The sequence below is a fragment of the Chaetodon trifascialis genome, chromosome 9 (assembly GCF_039877785.1).
Source record: "Chaetodon trifascialis isolate fChaTrf1 chromosome 9, fChaTrf1.hap1, whole genome shotgun sequence".
In the NCBI taxonomy this organism is placed as follows: domain Eukaryota; kingdom Metazoa; phylum Chordata; class Actinopteri; order Chaetodontiformes; family Chaetodontidae; genus Chaetodon; species Chaetodon trifascialis.
In genome coordinates, this window is record NC_092064.1 from 20,046,860 (window position 1) to 20,063,426 (window position 16,567).

General features: G+C 41.8%; 1 protein-coding gene across 1 annotated transcript in view; it reads left to right on the top strand.

The window, feature by feature from the left end:
- Nucleotides 1-16,567, top strand: part of ppm1lb (protein phosphatase, Mg2+/Mn2+ dependent, 1Lb) — a 44,461-nt gene that overhangs the window by 25,194 nt on the left and 2,700 nt on the right. The window contains exons 2-3 of the mRNA XM_070970063.1: nucleotides 4,840-5,056; nucleotides 14,559-14,720. Coding sequence (XP_070826164.1) covers nucleotides 4,840-5,056; nucleotides 14,559-14,720 — 379 coding nt within the window. The remainder of the gene's footprint in view (nucleotides 1-4,839; nucleotides 5,057-14,558; nucleotides 14,721-16,567) is intronic.

Genomic DNA, 16,567 nt, shown 5'->3' on the forward strand with positions numbered 1-16,567 from the left:
TCCTGTAATGACTCCTTGTCTATGCTGACTTTAAACTTGAGCTCCCACACAGTGACTAAACGGACCTTTGGCTGAAATAGTGTTTTATTTCCAGTGTCAAGAGTCAACTTTCAGTCTCAACATTTGTTGTGCTTTGTGTACGTGTGCACTTAACCCCTGTGTTGTTTGCCTGCGTTTACATTCCTCTTAAGTACAAATGAGAGGGCTTCTGTTTATGATGCACTGACGACATTGTGCTGTGTCTACACACACACATACATCAGCACCTGTTTCTATGGAGCACACCCAGCCTTTAATTATCAATATGTTTGGATTTTCCTGGTTAAACTTACTACAAGGAGTTTTTAAACTGGTTATGAAACGGTCTCAGTGTGACACTGATGCCTCTATATGACCTACATAAGCAAATGAGACCATCAGTGAGATGATTGGCTGTTTCTTCTTAATGAACGTCACATGGTCCAATTCCCCGTGAAATCAGACGACACGATTTACAGCGCACAGACCGGAAGAGCCTGTGCTTACATTTTCCAGGCAAAGTTTGGTAGTGAGCAGCACATTAGCCAGTTAAAAGGAAGCAGGAGATTTTTCCTATTTTTGACTTTATATTTTGTGATTATGGCGGATACTGGGGTTTGGATTGTGACAGAAGATAACAGAGTAAAGTTTAAAATAAAGATAAATATTATCCCACCTGTCTGAAGCATTCAGCACATGGCAATTTACAGTCATTACATGCTATATGGGGATTAGAAAACTGCAAATGTAGACTCCTCAGAGATCACTCTTGGGATTTTAATTTAAAGCGCGTGAATTGGAAATCAAAATAACAAAGAGGAATATTTTGAAATGCTCTTTCTCCAGACTCCCTCCTCTCTAGTATCCACTGCTCTCTCTATATCTCATTGCTTTGATGGTTTTCTGTCACTTATCTCCGACTCCGTCTTTAAACTGGAGGGACCGTCTCTCTTTCTCTCTCTCTCTCAAACACTTTAATGATGTGCTTGAGTGATGCTAATGAATGGTTCTTACACTCCTCCTCAGTCTCTCCCCCTCCGTTCCCCTTTCTCTTCTGCTCTCCATCTGCCTGCTTGATCTGTCAGAGAGACCACAGAAAGAGATTTTTCTACTTCGGTTATGAAACTCCCTCAGGGTGATTCTAAAGGAAAATTCGGATGACTTTCCTCATTTCAGCCGGCCTGGCGATATGATGGATGGAAGTGTTTAAAAGGCCTGACTATTTCTGTTGGGCTGTTCGTCTGAGTGGCTCACAGTTAGCAGTCAGGAGAGTGTTTGGGCAGATGACGCAAAGCATGAAAAGTGTGTAGGTTGCCCTGTTGAGATAGGAAGGTTTGCGTGCTTGTGTGTGTGGGTTTGTGTACTTACTGGATGTGCATACAAGCCTCTATGATTGCATGTGTGGTGCAAGTGAAGTCTGGTGTGAAGGAGAGCCCAATGTGACGCTCTGCACAGCCATGACTGATTGCACTCTGAGCCGACTCTCCTGTGTCGGCGCTGAGAGTCACTGTAATAAAAATATATACTTTTTTTTGTTCTTTTGTAATAACATTTTAAACTATTGGTTGATCCTGAGAAATTGAATTTGGGCTTTAAAATCGGGCAAAACCACTAATCTTTATGCTGTATTTTCTAAAGCTAACAAGCAATTGATGCATCTAAAAAAGAGCTGACAGATTAAGAATGAAAATAAATTTTAGTAGCATCTTTATTACTGTAATTAATGACATAGACTTGCACCAGTCAATGTTTTTGTATTAGCAATGACTCAAAGGAAATCTGTGTAATGTGAAAGGAGTGTTTGTGACAAACCTGCAGATAATTATCACTTGATTCAGTAGTTTTCACCTCATTGTTCTGGTTTTACAGCCTGCACCTTCACTTTTTTTGGGATGAATTCTCACCTCTCTCATCAGCAGCAGAAAGTTGTTTTCAGTGACAAAGCTCTACAGTTAAAGCACAGCAGCACAAAGTCACCAATTAGCTGGTGAACATTGTGGAGCAAATGGATATTTCCCTCAGGAAGTCGCTCCATTTTGCTGGAGCTAAGAGGTGACTGGATATTGGCCAGTTACTCATCTTGCAATTTGCCTCAGAGTGAAATAAACTCAACTTTCTTGCATCAAGTGTATTTGTTTTGTGACACTTTATCATGGTTTTACAGTAGTTAAAGGAATACTGTAGAGTTTTGACCATTAGTAGTCGTGCAATGAAAGAGTGTTTTTACGAATGAAACTTTACTTCTTGACCCCTGCTGCTTTGACCCCTCTAGGTCTCTTTCGCCTTGAATAAATCTCCCATCAAACAGAACTCGAGCTCTTCCTGCATTCCTCTGTTGTGCTCTTATGCCAACTTCTAATCTCACCCTCCATTTTGTTCCCTCCCGTATTACTATCCTTGATCCTTGCCATCTTGTCTTCATCCCTCTATCCCACAGTCTTCATCCCCATCCATCCCTGCTATCCCTCCCTCATCCACCCTTCCCTCCTTTCATCCTCTAAGCCGGCGCAGATGCTGCAGCCAGGTGTTCGATGTGTCGATCTGGTTAGCCAGCAGGTTAGATTGCCAGATAATCAAGATTTAGCCTCCACTTCTCATTCTGTCACGGCTGTCTGCTGTTCCCAAGATAAGACTCACATGCAGTCACAGTGTCTCAAAGAGTGGTGGAGGAAGTATTCAGATTCTTTACTCAAGTAAAAGTACTTGATAAAAATGCTCTGTTACAAGTCCTGCATTGAAAGTATGTCAGTATAATCAGGAAAATTGAATTGAAAGTTGAAGTGAAGCTAATTTTTGACTATTTTGTGCAGCTGCAACTAATGATTATTTTCATTATGGATTAATCTGCTGATTAATGGATTAAGTGCTTTACAACTTGATTGACTGTTATAATAGTGAGAAATATCTGCCACAATTACCCAGAGCCCAAAGTGACACCTTCACAATGCACCTCAACATTATTTACATTTTTTAGATTATTAACATAATGAAAGGGAAAAGCAGCAAATCCTCACATTTGTAATCCTGATTTTTTTTTTTGCATAAATCGTTAAAGAATTATCACAATAGATAATCTGTCAATGAGTTGATTGACTAATCTTCAAGCTGCATTTTTATATGTTTTGCATACAAAAATCTTAATTTGCAAAGTGTTTTGTGACTAAAGCTGTCAAACAAAAGTAAAAAGCACAGTATTTCGCTTGCAGCAGAATAGCAGTATACAGAGGCATGACATTAAAATTTTCAAGTAAAGTGCTAGTACCTTAAATTTGTACTCAAGTACAGTACCTGAGTAAATATGTTTAGTTACATTCCACCACTGATCTCAACGACTGATCAATACATGTGCAAATGAAGTCAAATGCTTTGGAGGAAATGTAGCTGGAAAAAGGTTTTGTGACCTCAGTGCTTTGTGAAGGACTGACAGGCAGACAATTAAACTGCCGGGTAACTGGCACAGTATAACACAAGCAGACAAAGGTTTTCCTGTTCTGCTCATGACCTTTGAACTCAGTTTATGACTCCTATTCCCTGCATGGCAACCGCAGGATGAAGGTATGTCAGCGGTGATTGTCTTCAGACAAGTGAAAGCACCGTGTCGGAAAGATCCGGGGTGATTTTGGACCGAGCATCACCACAGAAGCCGAGAGAGGGGAAGTGGAACACTGCGAGTGTTTGGGTTTCATTGCAGAAGATTGGAGAAGAGTGACGGAGCTCGCAGAGGAAAGCTTCAATAACACTGACAAGATATAACAAGAGGGGAGTGGATGAGTTGTTTTCATGTGTAGAGAAGAAGCGGAGGAGGCAGGGTTATCTGAGTCCTTGAAAGTAATTTCCCAGAGCAGAACGAGATATAGATGAAGCGAGATTGAGAGGGAGGTATAGATAGGAGAGAGCGCTAAATGGGGACACTCTTGAGACATGGGGCTCATCTATGGGTCTCTGTCATATGACCTCAAAGCATTATATTCAACCGCAGGAAATTGCAAACTTCTCTCTTGCAGTCTTGGCTCACTCTGTTTTCTTAATCCACTGCTTTTTAATTGCCGCAGGTGTTTCTGTTAGTGAAAACCCTGTATGGAATAAGAGCTGTGTGAATCCGCGATGCTGCGGAGCAGTGGCGTGTCAGCAGAACTTTATCTGACATTTGTACGTGGAACTTTTTGAACTCTGTGACCTTGGACTGGCTCATCTTCCCTGTGTGGCGCTGAGCCATAAGAGGGAGGCATTATTTGCTCTGAAACAGCAGTGGGAATGTGTGAGAAAAAAAGGGTTGAGTTGGTGTTAACCTTAGAGTAAAATGGATAGAGGTGAGGATACAGTTTCTCTGGCTCAGCTCTATCCCACAGCGGGGTGGGAGTGTGAGCTTGTGTGGGCTTGATTGGCGATGCACTTTTTCTTTCTTTATCTTTGTTTATCTGTGATTTATCTGCTTCGCCAAGGCAGAAAGGACAAGCAGGTTACTGCCACTGCAGCCTGATGTGTATGTCTTGCCAAATACAGTGCGTGTGCATGTTTATAGTTATATAAAGCTAATACTATATTCTGTATTGGTGATGTAATGTATTTTTATGGTCTCTCCCTGAAGGATCAGTCCTTTTTAACCTGATTGTCGAATGTCAGATTTTCACTGCTCTTCTTCCATGTAAGGCCTTAAATGAAAAGCTGATGAACAGAAATTGAATCAGCAGCTATTCCAATAAACAATTTAAGAGATAAAAGATAAACAGACATCCGAATATATTTGGTTATACCTCTGAAAGTGTTTTTCACCAAACTTATTTTCATGTCTTCTTGTCTCCCTCTGCTCTCCATTATCAGGCTGCTGCTGAGTTTGCCAAGGCCCACCTGCCTGAGGCTCTGCGCCAGCAGCTACTGACTTACGAACGGGAGAAAGAGCGAGACAGAGAAAAAGACAAGGAGAAAGATGAAAAAAAGGAGAGGGGCGGCCTGTCCTATCCGTCCATCCTAGAGCAGCAGATCCTGGCTTTGGACAAAGAAATGCTGGACAAGCTCTCTGCCACTTACAATGAAGCAGGTGAGTGTTTGTGTGTTTATTAAATGCCACAACAGCCTGGAAAAATACCCCCAAACTCTAAGAACATGTGCATAGAAATATATGCAAGATATGTTTAAGTGTATCCATGTAAAAATGTATGCATGTTATGTATGCATGTTTTTGCATTTTTGACAATTTGGGGATGTTTTTCCTGCAGTGGTTTTGTCTGTCTGTATGCTTCACTGGTTAGACATTTAAGGTACAATGTGCAAGAATGTGAAGCCATTTACATGTATTAATCTTTTTGTTTTGCCAATGTGTGAACAGATTGTAACTTAACATAAAAAATGAGGCCTTTCCTGACTTTTTCAGCTGTTTGTGGACTGATTTCTATGTAAATGTCTAGGAACAGTTTTTCCATGCAAAGAAAATATGGGCCTCTCTTCCGCTCCAGTACCTCACTCGCAACACTAGCTACAGTTATTTTAGAAATGGAGTCCACGAATGTCAACAAACGACCGGCACTAAGCACAGCACAGAGTCCAGAGTCAAAGCTAACATTACTACAAAGCATGTGAAATATTTTGCGCTAATGTGGTTTCACCTGGCTGATTTTATAATGTCAGTTTGCTTTGCTAATGTGGATGAATTGCTAGCTAGCTAACGTAGCAAAATACTGTCTTGAGTGGATAATGTCAGCTAATTTAGGCAGACTCCCGCGGATGATCTGACTGCCAAATTGGCTGTCCATTTGAAAATGACTTCATCAGCTAATGTTACAAAGCAACCAATGCCAGATCCATGCATGGTAATAAAGTTACAGATGGCTGGCTAACCTTAGTGCGCTTGCTCATGAATGTTATCGCTAGCAAAATGCTATCTGAGCTGATATGTTGGCTGGCTTGCCAAATTACTTAACCAGCTAATGACAAACAGTGTTCATGCTAGCCAATAGTAAATTATCTAATGGTACAAAGCAAAGCTGTATAACTAACGATGGCTTTCTGTTAGCCAAGACCAATGAAAGGCCTGGCCGCCAACTAGCTAACTGTAAGCTAAGCTAACCTAAGGCTAGCTGTAACTTAACCACATGGCATAGATCTTGCCTTGATTACTTCATAATGCTAGCTGAAAAAGTAATTTGCTAATGGTAAGCTAGTTAGTATCATGAAGCCAATTTTCCAAATAAAATCTGGGAACATATTTTAGAGCATTCATTGTTCATTTCAGCAATTGTTCTCGTGCATGTCACATCACTGTTTTGACCAATGCCCAAGATCATGATGATGCTCAGTGCCTACGGAGCATGAGCAACAGGATGCTGACTGCAATTCAATTAATGGCCATGATGTTATAAAGATTTTCTGAAAGTTCCGCTCTGTACTTTTAACAAGCAATAATCTGAATATGTACATACAGAGGCCAGAGGCCACATACAGATGGATTGATACAAGTATTGGGGACACAATAAAAAAGCACCAGTTGGTCTGAGATGATGTAAGTGTCCCCTATAATGCCCCAATCAAACTATTGTTTCCTATTCCACCGTTTCACTTGACTGTTGTTGAATAGCGACTGTCAGCAGCCCCAGGCCTTGCTTATTCAGCTGTTTAAATACAAGCTGATCTTCACAAGGCTTGTAGTAATTATCTCTGGAGGGAGGCAAGGAGGGAGGGGCGACGCAAGAGAGAGAGTGATGGATGGAATGAGGTAGGAGAGGGGTCAGAGGGAAGGATGCATGTGTGGAGGGAAGATATTTTGCTGGTTAGAGCTATATGGTAGAAAGGGACGAGAGACCTAAGCAACAGCCAAAACAAAGGTAGAACAATAAATGAAGCGCTGAGACAAAAGCAGTGAGGAAAGATGGGAAAGGGACAAACAGAGAGCGGGACGTTGAAAGAGTGAGGAGAGTGAGAACAGGGATACAAAGGGTGACGAAGAGGCCGATGTGAGCATCCCAAAACAAACCTTTGGGGGAGAAGAGGAAGGGAACAAAAACAGCTGAATCATAAAGTGCAATGTAGAAACATACATTACATGAACATACTGGACTCTGGATTCCATCAAAGGTAAAATAAGTTTATTGAAGGATTTGTAGGCATCAAAGAGACAGTAACAGTGAGGGAGAGGGCCAGCAGAGTTTCATGTGGTTTTTCATCCCCCTCTATCGATGCAACATCTCTAACATAAGGAGAAAATTCACAGGCATAAGAAATAGGAGGAGGCCAAGACAATACGTTAACACTGATGATTATGTTTGTTTTGTTTTTTTTTTCTATGGCAGAAACCTAATTGGCTTATTGAACGTTAAGGGGATAGTGTTGAAATGCAGATTATACGATGATTACATGGACTAACTGTAGTGACGTACTTGCAACCTCAAGAATTCATCGTTCCTGTGGGAGGCTCACTTTTCCTTCCAGTGCCCCTGATTAAACGAACTCCCTCGGCTGAGTGAGAAGCAGAGCAAAGATGGACGAAATGGCAACATGGTGAAAAGGTATTGGTTTACAGAGTAACTAATGACTGAGATACATAGTGTTGTCATTCCTTAAAGGGAAATTCCAGTTTCAAATAAATCATTAGCTTCAAGGTTGTGTCCATTATACCTTTAGATATGAAGAAAAACATTATTATTGTGTATATGGGGCAAGAAAAACTAGCGGTCAGACAATCATACAGGTTTTAAACAAACCTCCAGGTAAGCCAAAAGTATTTGTATGACAAAATTAAAGTGAATGGTAAAATTATTACTTAAAACATGCTTCACACTTAAAGACAGATCTCATAGTTTGTGGTTGCGCCAACACACCTGTTTGATCAGTTGTGACTCTTACCCCGTCAGACCTCATTGTAGCAGGTCACCATGTTCCCAGATCTCAGCAGTTGCTTTGCCAGTAGAAATGGAGGCCAAAACCACGAAAACCTATGAAACCCATGTTGTAATACACAGGAATTTGAAACAAGGGGAAAGAGAATGCAGCAGCTTACAATTAGATTACACGTGTGAACAGAGTGTAGCCTCAATGGAAGTCTGCACAGACAGCAGACATGTGACTCACATGTATGTTGGTATGAAAGGGCCTTTGAGAGGGCCTCACATCCTCTAGAGAATTAGGTTTTACAGAGCTGGAGCACTCAGTCTGCAGGCAACAGCTGATTGTTACCCAGCAGGAAAGGGTGATATTCTACAGCTGCATTACCTTTTGTTATACTCACCTGCTCATGACCTCTTCATCTTTTTTTATCCTCATCCTCCTCTCCTTCACTGCTTCCTCAGCTGCAGATAAAGCATCGGCTTTCTGATCTGTGTTGCTCTCAAAACAGCCACCAAGTAAATCTCCCCTCCTGATCCCTCTGCTTTAAGCTACGTGACCTGCTGCATCCAGACTCCAAATATCTGTCCAGATCCTCGTCTTTATCCCTCTATATTTCTATCATTGTCATTCGGGCAGCACAGCAAGAAGGACTGACGCTGTTGTAGATAAACTTACAGTCAAGCTCCGTTACAATGAAAAAGCTCCTGTGGTGCCTAATTCAAGCATTAGACATTCAGGGATTGAATCCGGTGCTGTATTTGTTCTAGCTTTCTTGTCAGTGTCTCAGGTGGGGGGTGTCTGCTGATCAGGTAATTGCTGTGCATTCTTGTCCCCGTATCTGATTCAACAATCACATCATTTAGGGTGCATAGCTCCCCGCTCTTCTGTCACAATCAGGGCCACAATTAAGCTGGCAGGGAAGGAAGAAAGAGGGAAAAATAGAGAGATGCTCACTCAATTCAGCTCCCAGTCCCCAGGACAACGGCATATCAGATTTATCCCCTTTCGTTCATCCCTCTGTTGTTTATCAGCGAACAAAAGCGCTTGAAAGATAAGGGAGATGGGACTTTGATGGAATGGCCAGGAGCTTAGAGTCTATTATGGAAACCGTCCCCTTAATGCGCTGTGGTATTCTGTTAGCACTAACCTTTAAGTAGCTGTGTGACATCTCTCTCAGCAGACGTTTGCACCCATGTGTCCAGTAGTGCAATGGTCCAATAATCAGTAGTCATTGTAGCAAGCAGCCACATAGAGAGCATGCTGACGTCATGACGTCATGCTTAAAGGGTTAAGAAGGACATTGTTTTAGATTAGTTTGTGGTCATATGTGCACAGATATTTTGGGAAAAAACATTTTGTGCGCCTCCCTCTGTCTTCTGAAAGAGAAAAATATACCTGTAAAAAAGCAGAAATTAAACATACCATATACTCTATTTATTCACTGCATTATGGACTGCTTTATGTTTTATAGACAGGTGATATGAAACAGTGCATGCATGGAAAGTGATCGCAACACATATAGCAACGTGAACACACATGGCATCATTTCAGTGCCAAACTATCTGTGGGCGGGAAGGGAATATTTCTGCCTCAGTGATGCAACAGAAAGTTTGTGTCATTCAATTATTGCTATGATAACGAGCTTTCCTGAACTGCCAGAGACAACATAAACGTTCCCCAAAACACTCATTTCATTCTGTTAAGAGTGATCTCTGTTTTGTTGTTTTTGCTCTTGTTTTCTCTTAGAATTATTTTAACTGAATGCTGATGTCATTGTTATTTCTCCGCCATTTTTTGATGTTAATATTTGTTTGGGTTCAGCATCAGGATCAGAATTGGCTTTATTGTGTAAAGTGTGCCTGCACATACAAGGAATTTGACTCTGGTTTAAACACTGCACTCAATCAATGTACTTGCATTGGGAAAAAGGACAAAAAGACAAAAAAACAAACAAAAGACTGAACAAGAAGTTAAGTAGTGCAAAAATATACAATATAAAAGAATGATTAGGCAATATGAAAAGACACAGTGAAAGTTACATAGTGCAGGTATTTATGCTGGCCAGGACAGTGATGGTGAATGCACATGTGAACTTGTTTGGATTATTTTTCTCTGTGAAGCATTCAAATACTTAAAAAAGACGCTTCACATTCCATTCCCCTTCTACTCGATGTTTGTTCACACCGAGTGTGTTTACAGCAGTTTGTTCAAACTCTGCTGTGTTTCATCCTTTAGACCTTCAGAGTACATTTTGAACTCAAAATAATGACGCCCATGCTGGTCTCACAGCTGCAGCTACACTCACAAACTGGTATCAATTTTTTTTTTCTTCTTCTCAATGTTATTATATTCTTTTTCTGGCTTAAATTGTTAATCACCATAGTAAGCAGTTCCACTGAGTGACCCTGGCTCCATCCTGTGCCAGTGCGTTTTGTGTGTGTGTGTGTGCGTGCGTGCGTGCGTGTGTGCGTGTGTGTGTGGATGGTCGGGGTGGCTCCTGGATTTCACTCACTGACTATAGGTTTTAGACATGCTAACTCAGGGTTAGGGTAAGTGGCAGGCAGTGCAAGTTAGGATGATTCTTAATCAGTTTATTAGATTTCTTGAACAGTAGTGAATGGAAATAGAAAGATGTCTTTGATTCACATTTGGAAACGCACGCTGAACACTGCTACAGCAACACGATCAAAAGGTGACCTTGACTTTGGCCAGTAGGTGAGCGTGGAGCTCGAGGGACAACGGTTTGCGACTCTTCTGAGAAGTTTTGATCATAATAATACAAAACACAAATTTTCTGGCTCATTTCTTTTAACCAAAAGCTTGTTTATCCAGCTGTCAAATAAATTATGGATGGGTAGGCATGCAATAAAGGACTGAACTGGATCAAACTTCATTTGGCTGACAGCAGTCAATTAAAAAAAAAGTGCCTTGAGTGGGACAGGACATGCAGTGTTTTAGGTCCTGTTTTACAGTGTTGGTGCTCAAATGACAAACTGTAGACCTACAAATAGACAACATGTGTATCTGCAGGATGCAAAAACAACAAGCTTCTTGGAATCAAATTAAGTTAAATTAAAGAAGACTCAAAAAGATTTATGCAGTATCCCACTTTAAATGTTTATGAATGGGCAGCATAGACTGAAGCGCGCTGGGAAGTGTGCAGCCGAGGAACATGAGCATAGTGTTGATTAAACGTGTGACAAAGATCAAACATGTTTGACAGGCTCTGACATTGGAGATATGACAGTTCTTGTTATGTAACAGCTCATCATTGCAGTGTTTTCTGGCAGCTGACTTTTAAATTTCCAATGCCTCAGTGTCCTGAACTCACAAAGGCCACTTTTTAAAGCAGTTCACTGCATGACTGCAGGACCATTAGAGCGCTAAGATGGTGAGTTTCCCATTGTGATGAATTATCCATCATCTCAAGCAAGTTTCAAGTCTTTGCAGGTTTGATGTTGGATTTAATAGAGCTCTGACTGTCTGACCTCCGCATGAAAAACTCAAGATTTTTCTGTTTTAAAGTTGTTTAAGTAATTAAGGACTCCAGGCTCAAAAGTCTCTATTTTTCTGCACCTACTTGGTTGTGTGAAGAGGGAGGAGACCGGGGGGGGGGGGGGGGGGGGGGCTATTATCAACCCCACTGTCTTGCAGAAGCACAAGTCAGCATCAGCATTAGTTGAGTCTTCAGGCTACAAGTTTGAAAACTCTTAAGGTGTGGAGCCACTATGAGTAGAACACACCTGAATCTGAGCAGAATCTGAGAGACTGAGCCGGTTGGGTAGCATTGTGGGTAATGTAGGCACCAAGTTTAGACAAATTTAAATCAGAACCACAAATGTTGGTATGAAGAGTCCCACAGTGTTCAAGTCTAAACTGATGGCATACTATTTAAAACCACTTCCTGACACACAAAGTTGACTTTGACCTGAATGTCACTGCAGTTTATGATAAACAATTAACTACCCTTCTCCTTTTCATCATAAAAAATATAGAAGTAACAAGAAACACTCTGAAGAAATGATTGGGTGGTGCAGATGTACACAGGAGCCAGAAGCAAATTCTCAGACAGGGCTCCCAAAGGCCGAGGCTGGCCCCGAGGCACCTAGTTACTCAGAGTAGGGAGGAATGGCATAGTATGCAAATTCAGAGCGTTGCACAGACTTGATAAAGCAGTTCACAATGCGTTATGCAGTGCAATTGCTAAAAATAGCATCACTATAAATGTTAACAGTGCAAGTCCAAGGAGGGCATGTGAGACAGGATGGCAGCTCTCGGGGGAAGAACATAGTCGACATTGTGTGTGGACTAATGGGCAGGTAGTGTCTTTTAGAAAGGCTTTGAAGGAGACAGTGAGCCGGGGTGAGCTGGGGTGAGCCGGGTCCTGCCCTCACATTTTCACCTAAATGCCAAGCTGCTTGGTGAAGAGCATAAATTCATGGGAGGTGTCCTGGTGCTGTGTGGACTCTTCTACTCTGCAGACTTGATAAGAGCACAAACACAGAGCTTTAACTAACTCTGACAAAGTGAATGAGAGCAATGATATAAACTGAAGTGGAGACTAACTGGGGCTGAGATGTTAATCTTATTGGAGTGTTGAAGGTGTGCCTGGCCAAGCTAAGCCAATAATTAGCATGAGCAGGTGGGGCGTACAGGTTGTGGTGCCATTTCAATAGGCAATGCTGAATGTGTGCTTGGCATGGCTGGGCTAATTGGGGAAGGGTGTGCTAGCAAAGCACCTCAGTCCATTATCTCTATCGCCATGGGAACTAGATAAGGATAATTAGCTGGACAGCATGGCACAGTGCAGCGGCAGCTACGGGCCCGAGCAGCAGGATTAGGGATGCATACAATGATGAAACTAATAGAAATGGATTTTTAACAAACCGCGTAAAAGATTCAGTAAGTCGTTTACAATTAAGTGGCATCCATATTCACTTCATTCATCTTCAGCCTCGCTCCCAGCTGGGGCTTTTTCTTATTTTTTGTTTGTTTTTTATTTTGCCCAATTCTCTGTTTATCGCTTTTTCCCCTCATCCAGAGCTATAAATGGGAATAATAAACTCATTGTCCCGCTGAGCAGTAATCTCTTTTCTCTTTCTTTCCTCATACCGCTCCCATTCTCCTAGCTCTCCACCCGTCCTCAGCTCGTACCCATTTCATCTGTGTCCGCCGCCGCCTGTGTTTCCTCGCTCTCCCATCTCAGCCCTCACACGCTGATGCTATCAGGGGTAGCACAGAGTAGCTGTGAACTGAGTGGAAGAGGAAGAAACCTGCATGGGAGGAGATAAATGTGTTTCATTCAGCTCGGCGTACACTGTCAGTCAGTCAACATCACACCAATATGTGGAACTTTGAAGAGTTAGCAGGTCATCCACATTCTTATGATGGTATTTAAACCAGCTTTGTTTTAGGATTTCCTCCTGCTGAGAATGTCCCATTTTCCCATCTCTCTCCCTGTATCCCACCCCTCTCTCTTGCTCTCTGACCGGGTGGTCAGGGCCAGTAGGACCCCCCACACACACACTTTCTCCCTCTTTTTTCCCTCTCCTCTGTTTCCCCCTCTCTCTCACTCTCCAGTTTTGTCTTTTCTCTGTGTGAGCAGATGGCCAAACAGGCAGATCTGTTCTTTCTCTACAGGACTTTGGATCTCACACAATAGGCCTCAGATTCTGAGTCCAGACTCTGTTCTGCCTGGCTGGGAAACTAAACAAAGAGGGGAAGGAGGAGAAGAAATGAAAGCGTTTTGGAGAGGGTGCAAGGAAGAGAAGTTTCTTCAAAGAGTTCTTGCAATGTTTGCACATGGTTTCATGTGTTTCACTTTAGTGCAGGGGGACGTGTGTGTATTTGAAGTGTACTATGTGTTTACTGAGGTTGTTCATCTTAGGAAATGTTTTTTTTTCTCCGTAGATTATTACTGAGGTTTTTAATTAAAGTTGCTGTGATGTAGGGTTGGTTGACATAAACCGAAATGAATTTCTGAGCCGTCATGGACCATTTTATATCAGGACTCTATGGATGGCAGTGTCAGTATGTCGATCCACCAGTTTGGTCCAGAATAAAAAACGTCAACAATCCCTTTGATGGGTTGGACTGAATTTTTTAAAAGACATTCATGGTGCCCCGAGGATAAATGCTAATGACTTTGGTGATTCTTCTCTTTCCCTCTAGCGGCATCATGATGTTGACATTCAGTATTGTGAGTTAAACATCTCGAAAGCTATGGGATGGATTGCCATGAAATTTGGTGCACATCTTCATGTCCACCTCAGGATGAATTGTAATAACTTTGATCACATCCTGCGACTTTTCACCAGCTGCTCAAATCTTGAATTTGTCCCTCGAGATTAGCCTCAGCTTTACTTTGTGATTAGAGCTAAATAGTAAATGCTAGCATGCTAACCTGCTAAACTAAGAGAATGAACATGGTAAACATCATACCTGCTCAACGTCAGCATGTTAGTATTGAGCTGTTGACATGCTAATGTTAGCATTTAGCTACCCCTCTGCGCCTAAGTACAGCCTCACAGCAGTCTTAGTCTTGTTATAGGAAACATAAATGTAGTATTGCCTTGATTTGTCAGGTCAGGTTTGCCATAAAGAGACATTCTTGTCTGTCAATTCATTTCTCAGAAAATTTACTGTATACAACTTATTTCTCTCCCACCTTTCTCCTTCCCCATCTCGTCTCCCCCCCCCCCCCCCCCCCCCATCTGTTCCAGGTACTACATGTCTGGTGGCCTTGCTGTCTGATAAGCAGCTGACGGTGGCTAACGTCGGAGATTCGCGTGGAGTTCTTTGTGATAAAGATGGCAATGCCATTCCTCTATCACATGACCACAAACCTTACCAACTCAAAGAACGCAAGAGGATCAAGAAGGCCGGTGAGAGAACAGCTGCAGTCCAGACCAGCAGAGTCTCCTCAGCTGATTCTGAGCTGCAGAACGAGGCTGTTGTTAAAAACTTCAGGGAACATCAGAACTCAGATTGTTGTCATGAAAGCATAAAATAGGTCTTCTTATGATCAAAGCTAAGCACCATTATCTTTTTTTTTCTCACATCTTGTTTCTCTGAGCTCAGGCTGACATCAAACCCTGGTGACTGATAACACAATCTGCTTCTAAAGCGGCATGTTATCAAATGCAGCCAGACAGTATTTAAGGTGTATTTGTGGGCATGATTCTTCCCTCTACCCTATCTGCATACTCTCTGTGCTTAAGAGAGTTTGATGGCTGGTTGCCAGATGAGTCAGTCAGTGCGGTCACCATCAGGATAGCCCACCATCTCCATCTAATGGTCTAATTGGGTACTGGGAAAAAAAGCAGGGAGATTTAATTTGCATTACGATGCTGTTATCTTTTTCATGAAGCTTGCTTGTAGTTATGATATTGCTGAGATTCCCTGCTGTTTCAGTGACCTTCAGTGAACGGGGCTACCTAATGTTTTAATCATAATCATATACAGAAACCAGAAGAATACTAATAAAGACTGCTTATACAGTAGCCCTCTCTCATGGGGTAGCATTATCTTGTTAGGGTGGTGTTTGTCTCTCTGTGACACACTGTGGTAAACACGCACTCAAGAACAATTAATGACAGAAACTTTATACCTGCTCCACAGGCTCCAGAGGGTAGAGCTGATGATCTGATTAGATTTTGAAGCACCTTGCTGCATACATTTACTTATTAATGAGGGAATGATTTCTTTAAACCGCTGTAACTCTTAAATGCTAAACTAAATGCTGTCTAGGCACAAAGAAAAGAAAAGAAAAAATCCCAAAGAACATTTAAATTCACCCTGTCAGCACAAAGTGTTTTGAGAATGCAGTGTTTCAGTCATTGAGCTTCTTCAGGCACCAAAGTCACAGTGTGAAACGACAGCATCTTGACACCAGAACCACACGCTGTAACAACCAATTAAAATGAGTCAAATCACAAACACTTGAGACAGTTTCACCATCAATTATTTATTATGAAAATGCTCCAAGTCAGACCAACAATGTATCATAAGAGCCTCATGTTGTTTGATGCCTGATGAAGGATTTGAATGAAACGTTTCCTCTGTTTTGGTGTCCGGGAATGAAAACTGACTCCATCATTGGTTATGTGAAGACAAATACTGCAAATGCAGTCTAATGATAATGTAAGGGCAGGAATGTTTGCTTAAATAACATTAGATAACCCTTTTTTAATGCCACCACAGGGAAATTTTCAGTGATACAGCAGGCAGTGGTTGAAATTAACATTAATGCACATAGGAAATATTGACATTGCACAGTGTAGAATACACTGCATTTATTTGTGTAACTGCTGCCCTCAGCAGCTAACCGTTTAGGGCAATACCTCATAGTGCTTAATAGAGACAATGTCTAATTTGTACAGCACATTTTCCCAATTCTTTCAAAGCAGCGAGATAAAGAGGCCATAGCTGCTAAAGTAGCTCCTATTGAGGACACGTGCCATGTCCTCTCTGCTTTTTATGGGAATCTGGGGATTTTTGCAAATTTAAGTGCAGTTTAGAATAGAGAGCTACACGTAATGTTTTTTTTTTTATAGCCTGCACTCTTAACCTCAGTCTTTTTAAAATGTTAGCTGTGGCCTTGCTCACTGGGAGCTGGGAAGGCAGCCTGACCTAGTATGGAAGTCTTCATCTCATCCAGTCATTTCCAGTAGAATTCCCTGCTTGCAGATCTGTTGAAGCCACAGAGGATACACAGCTGTACTTGCAGGAT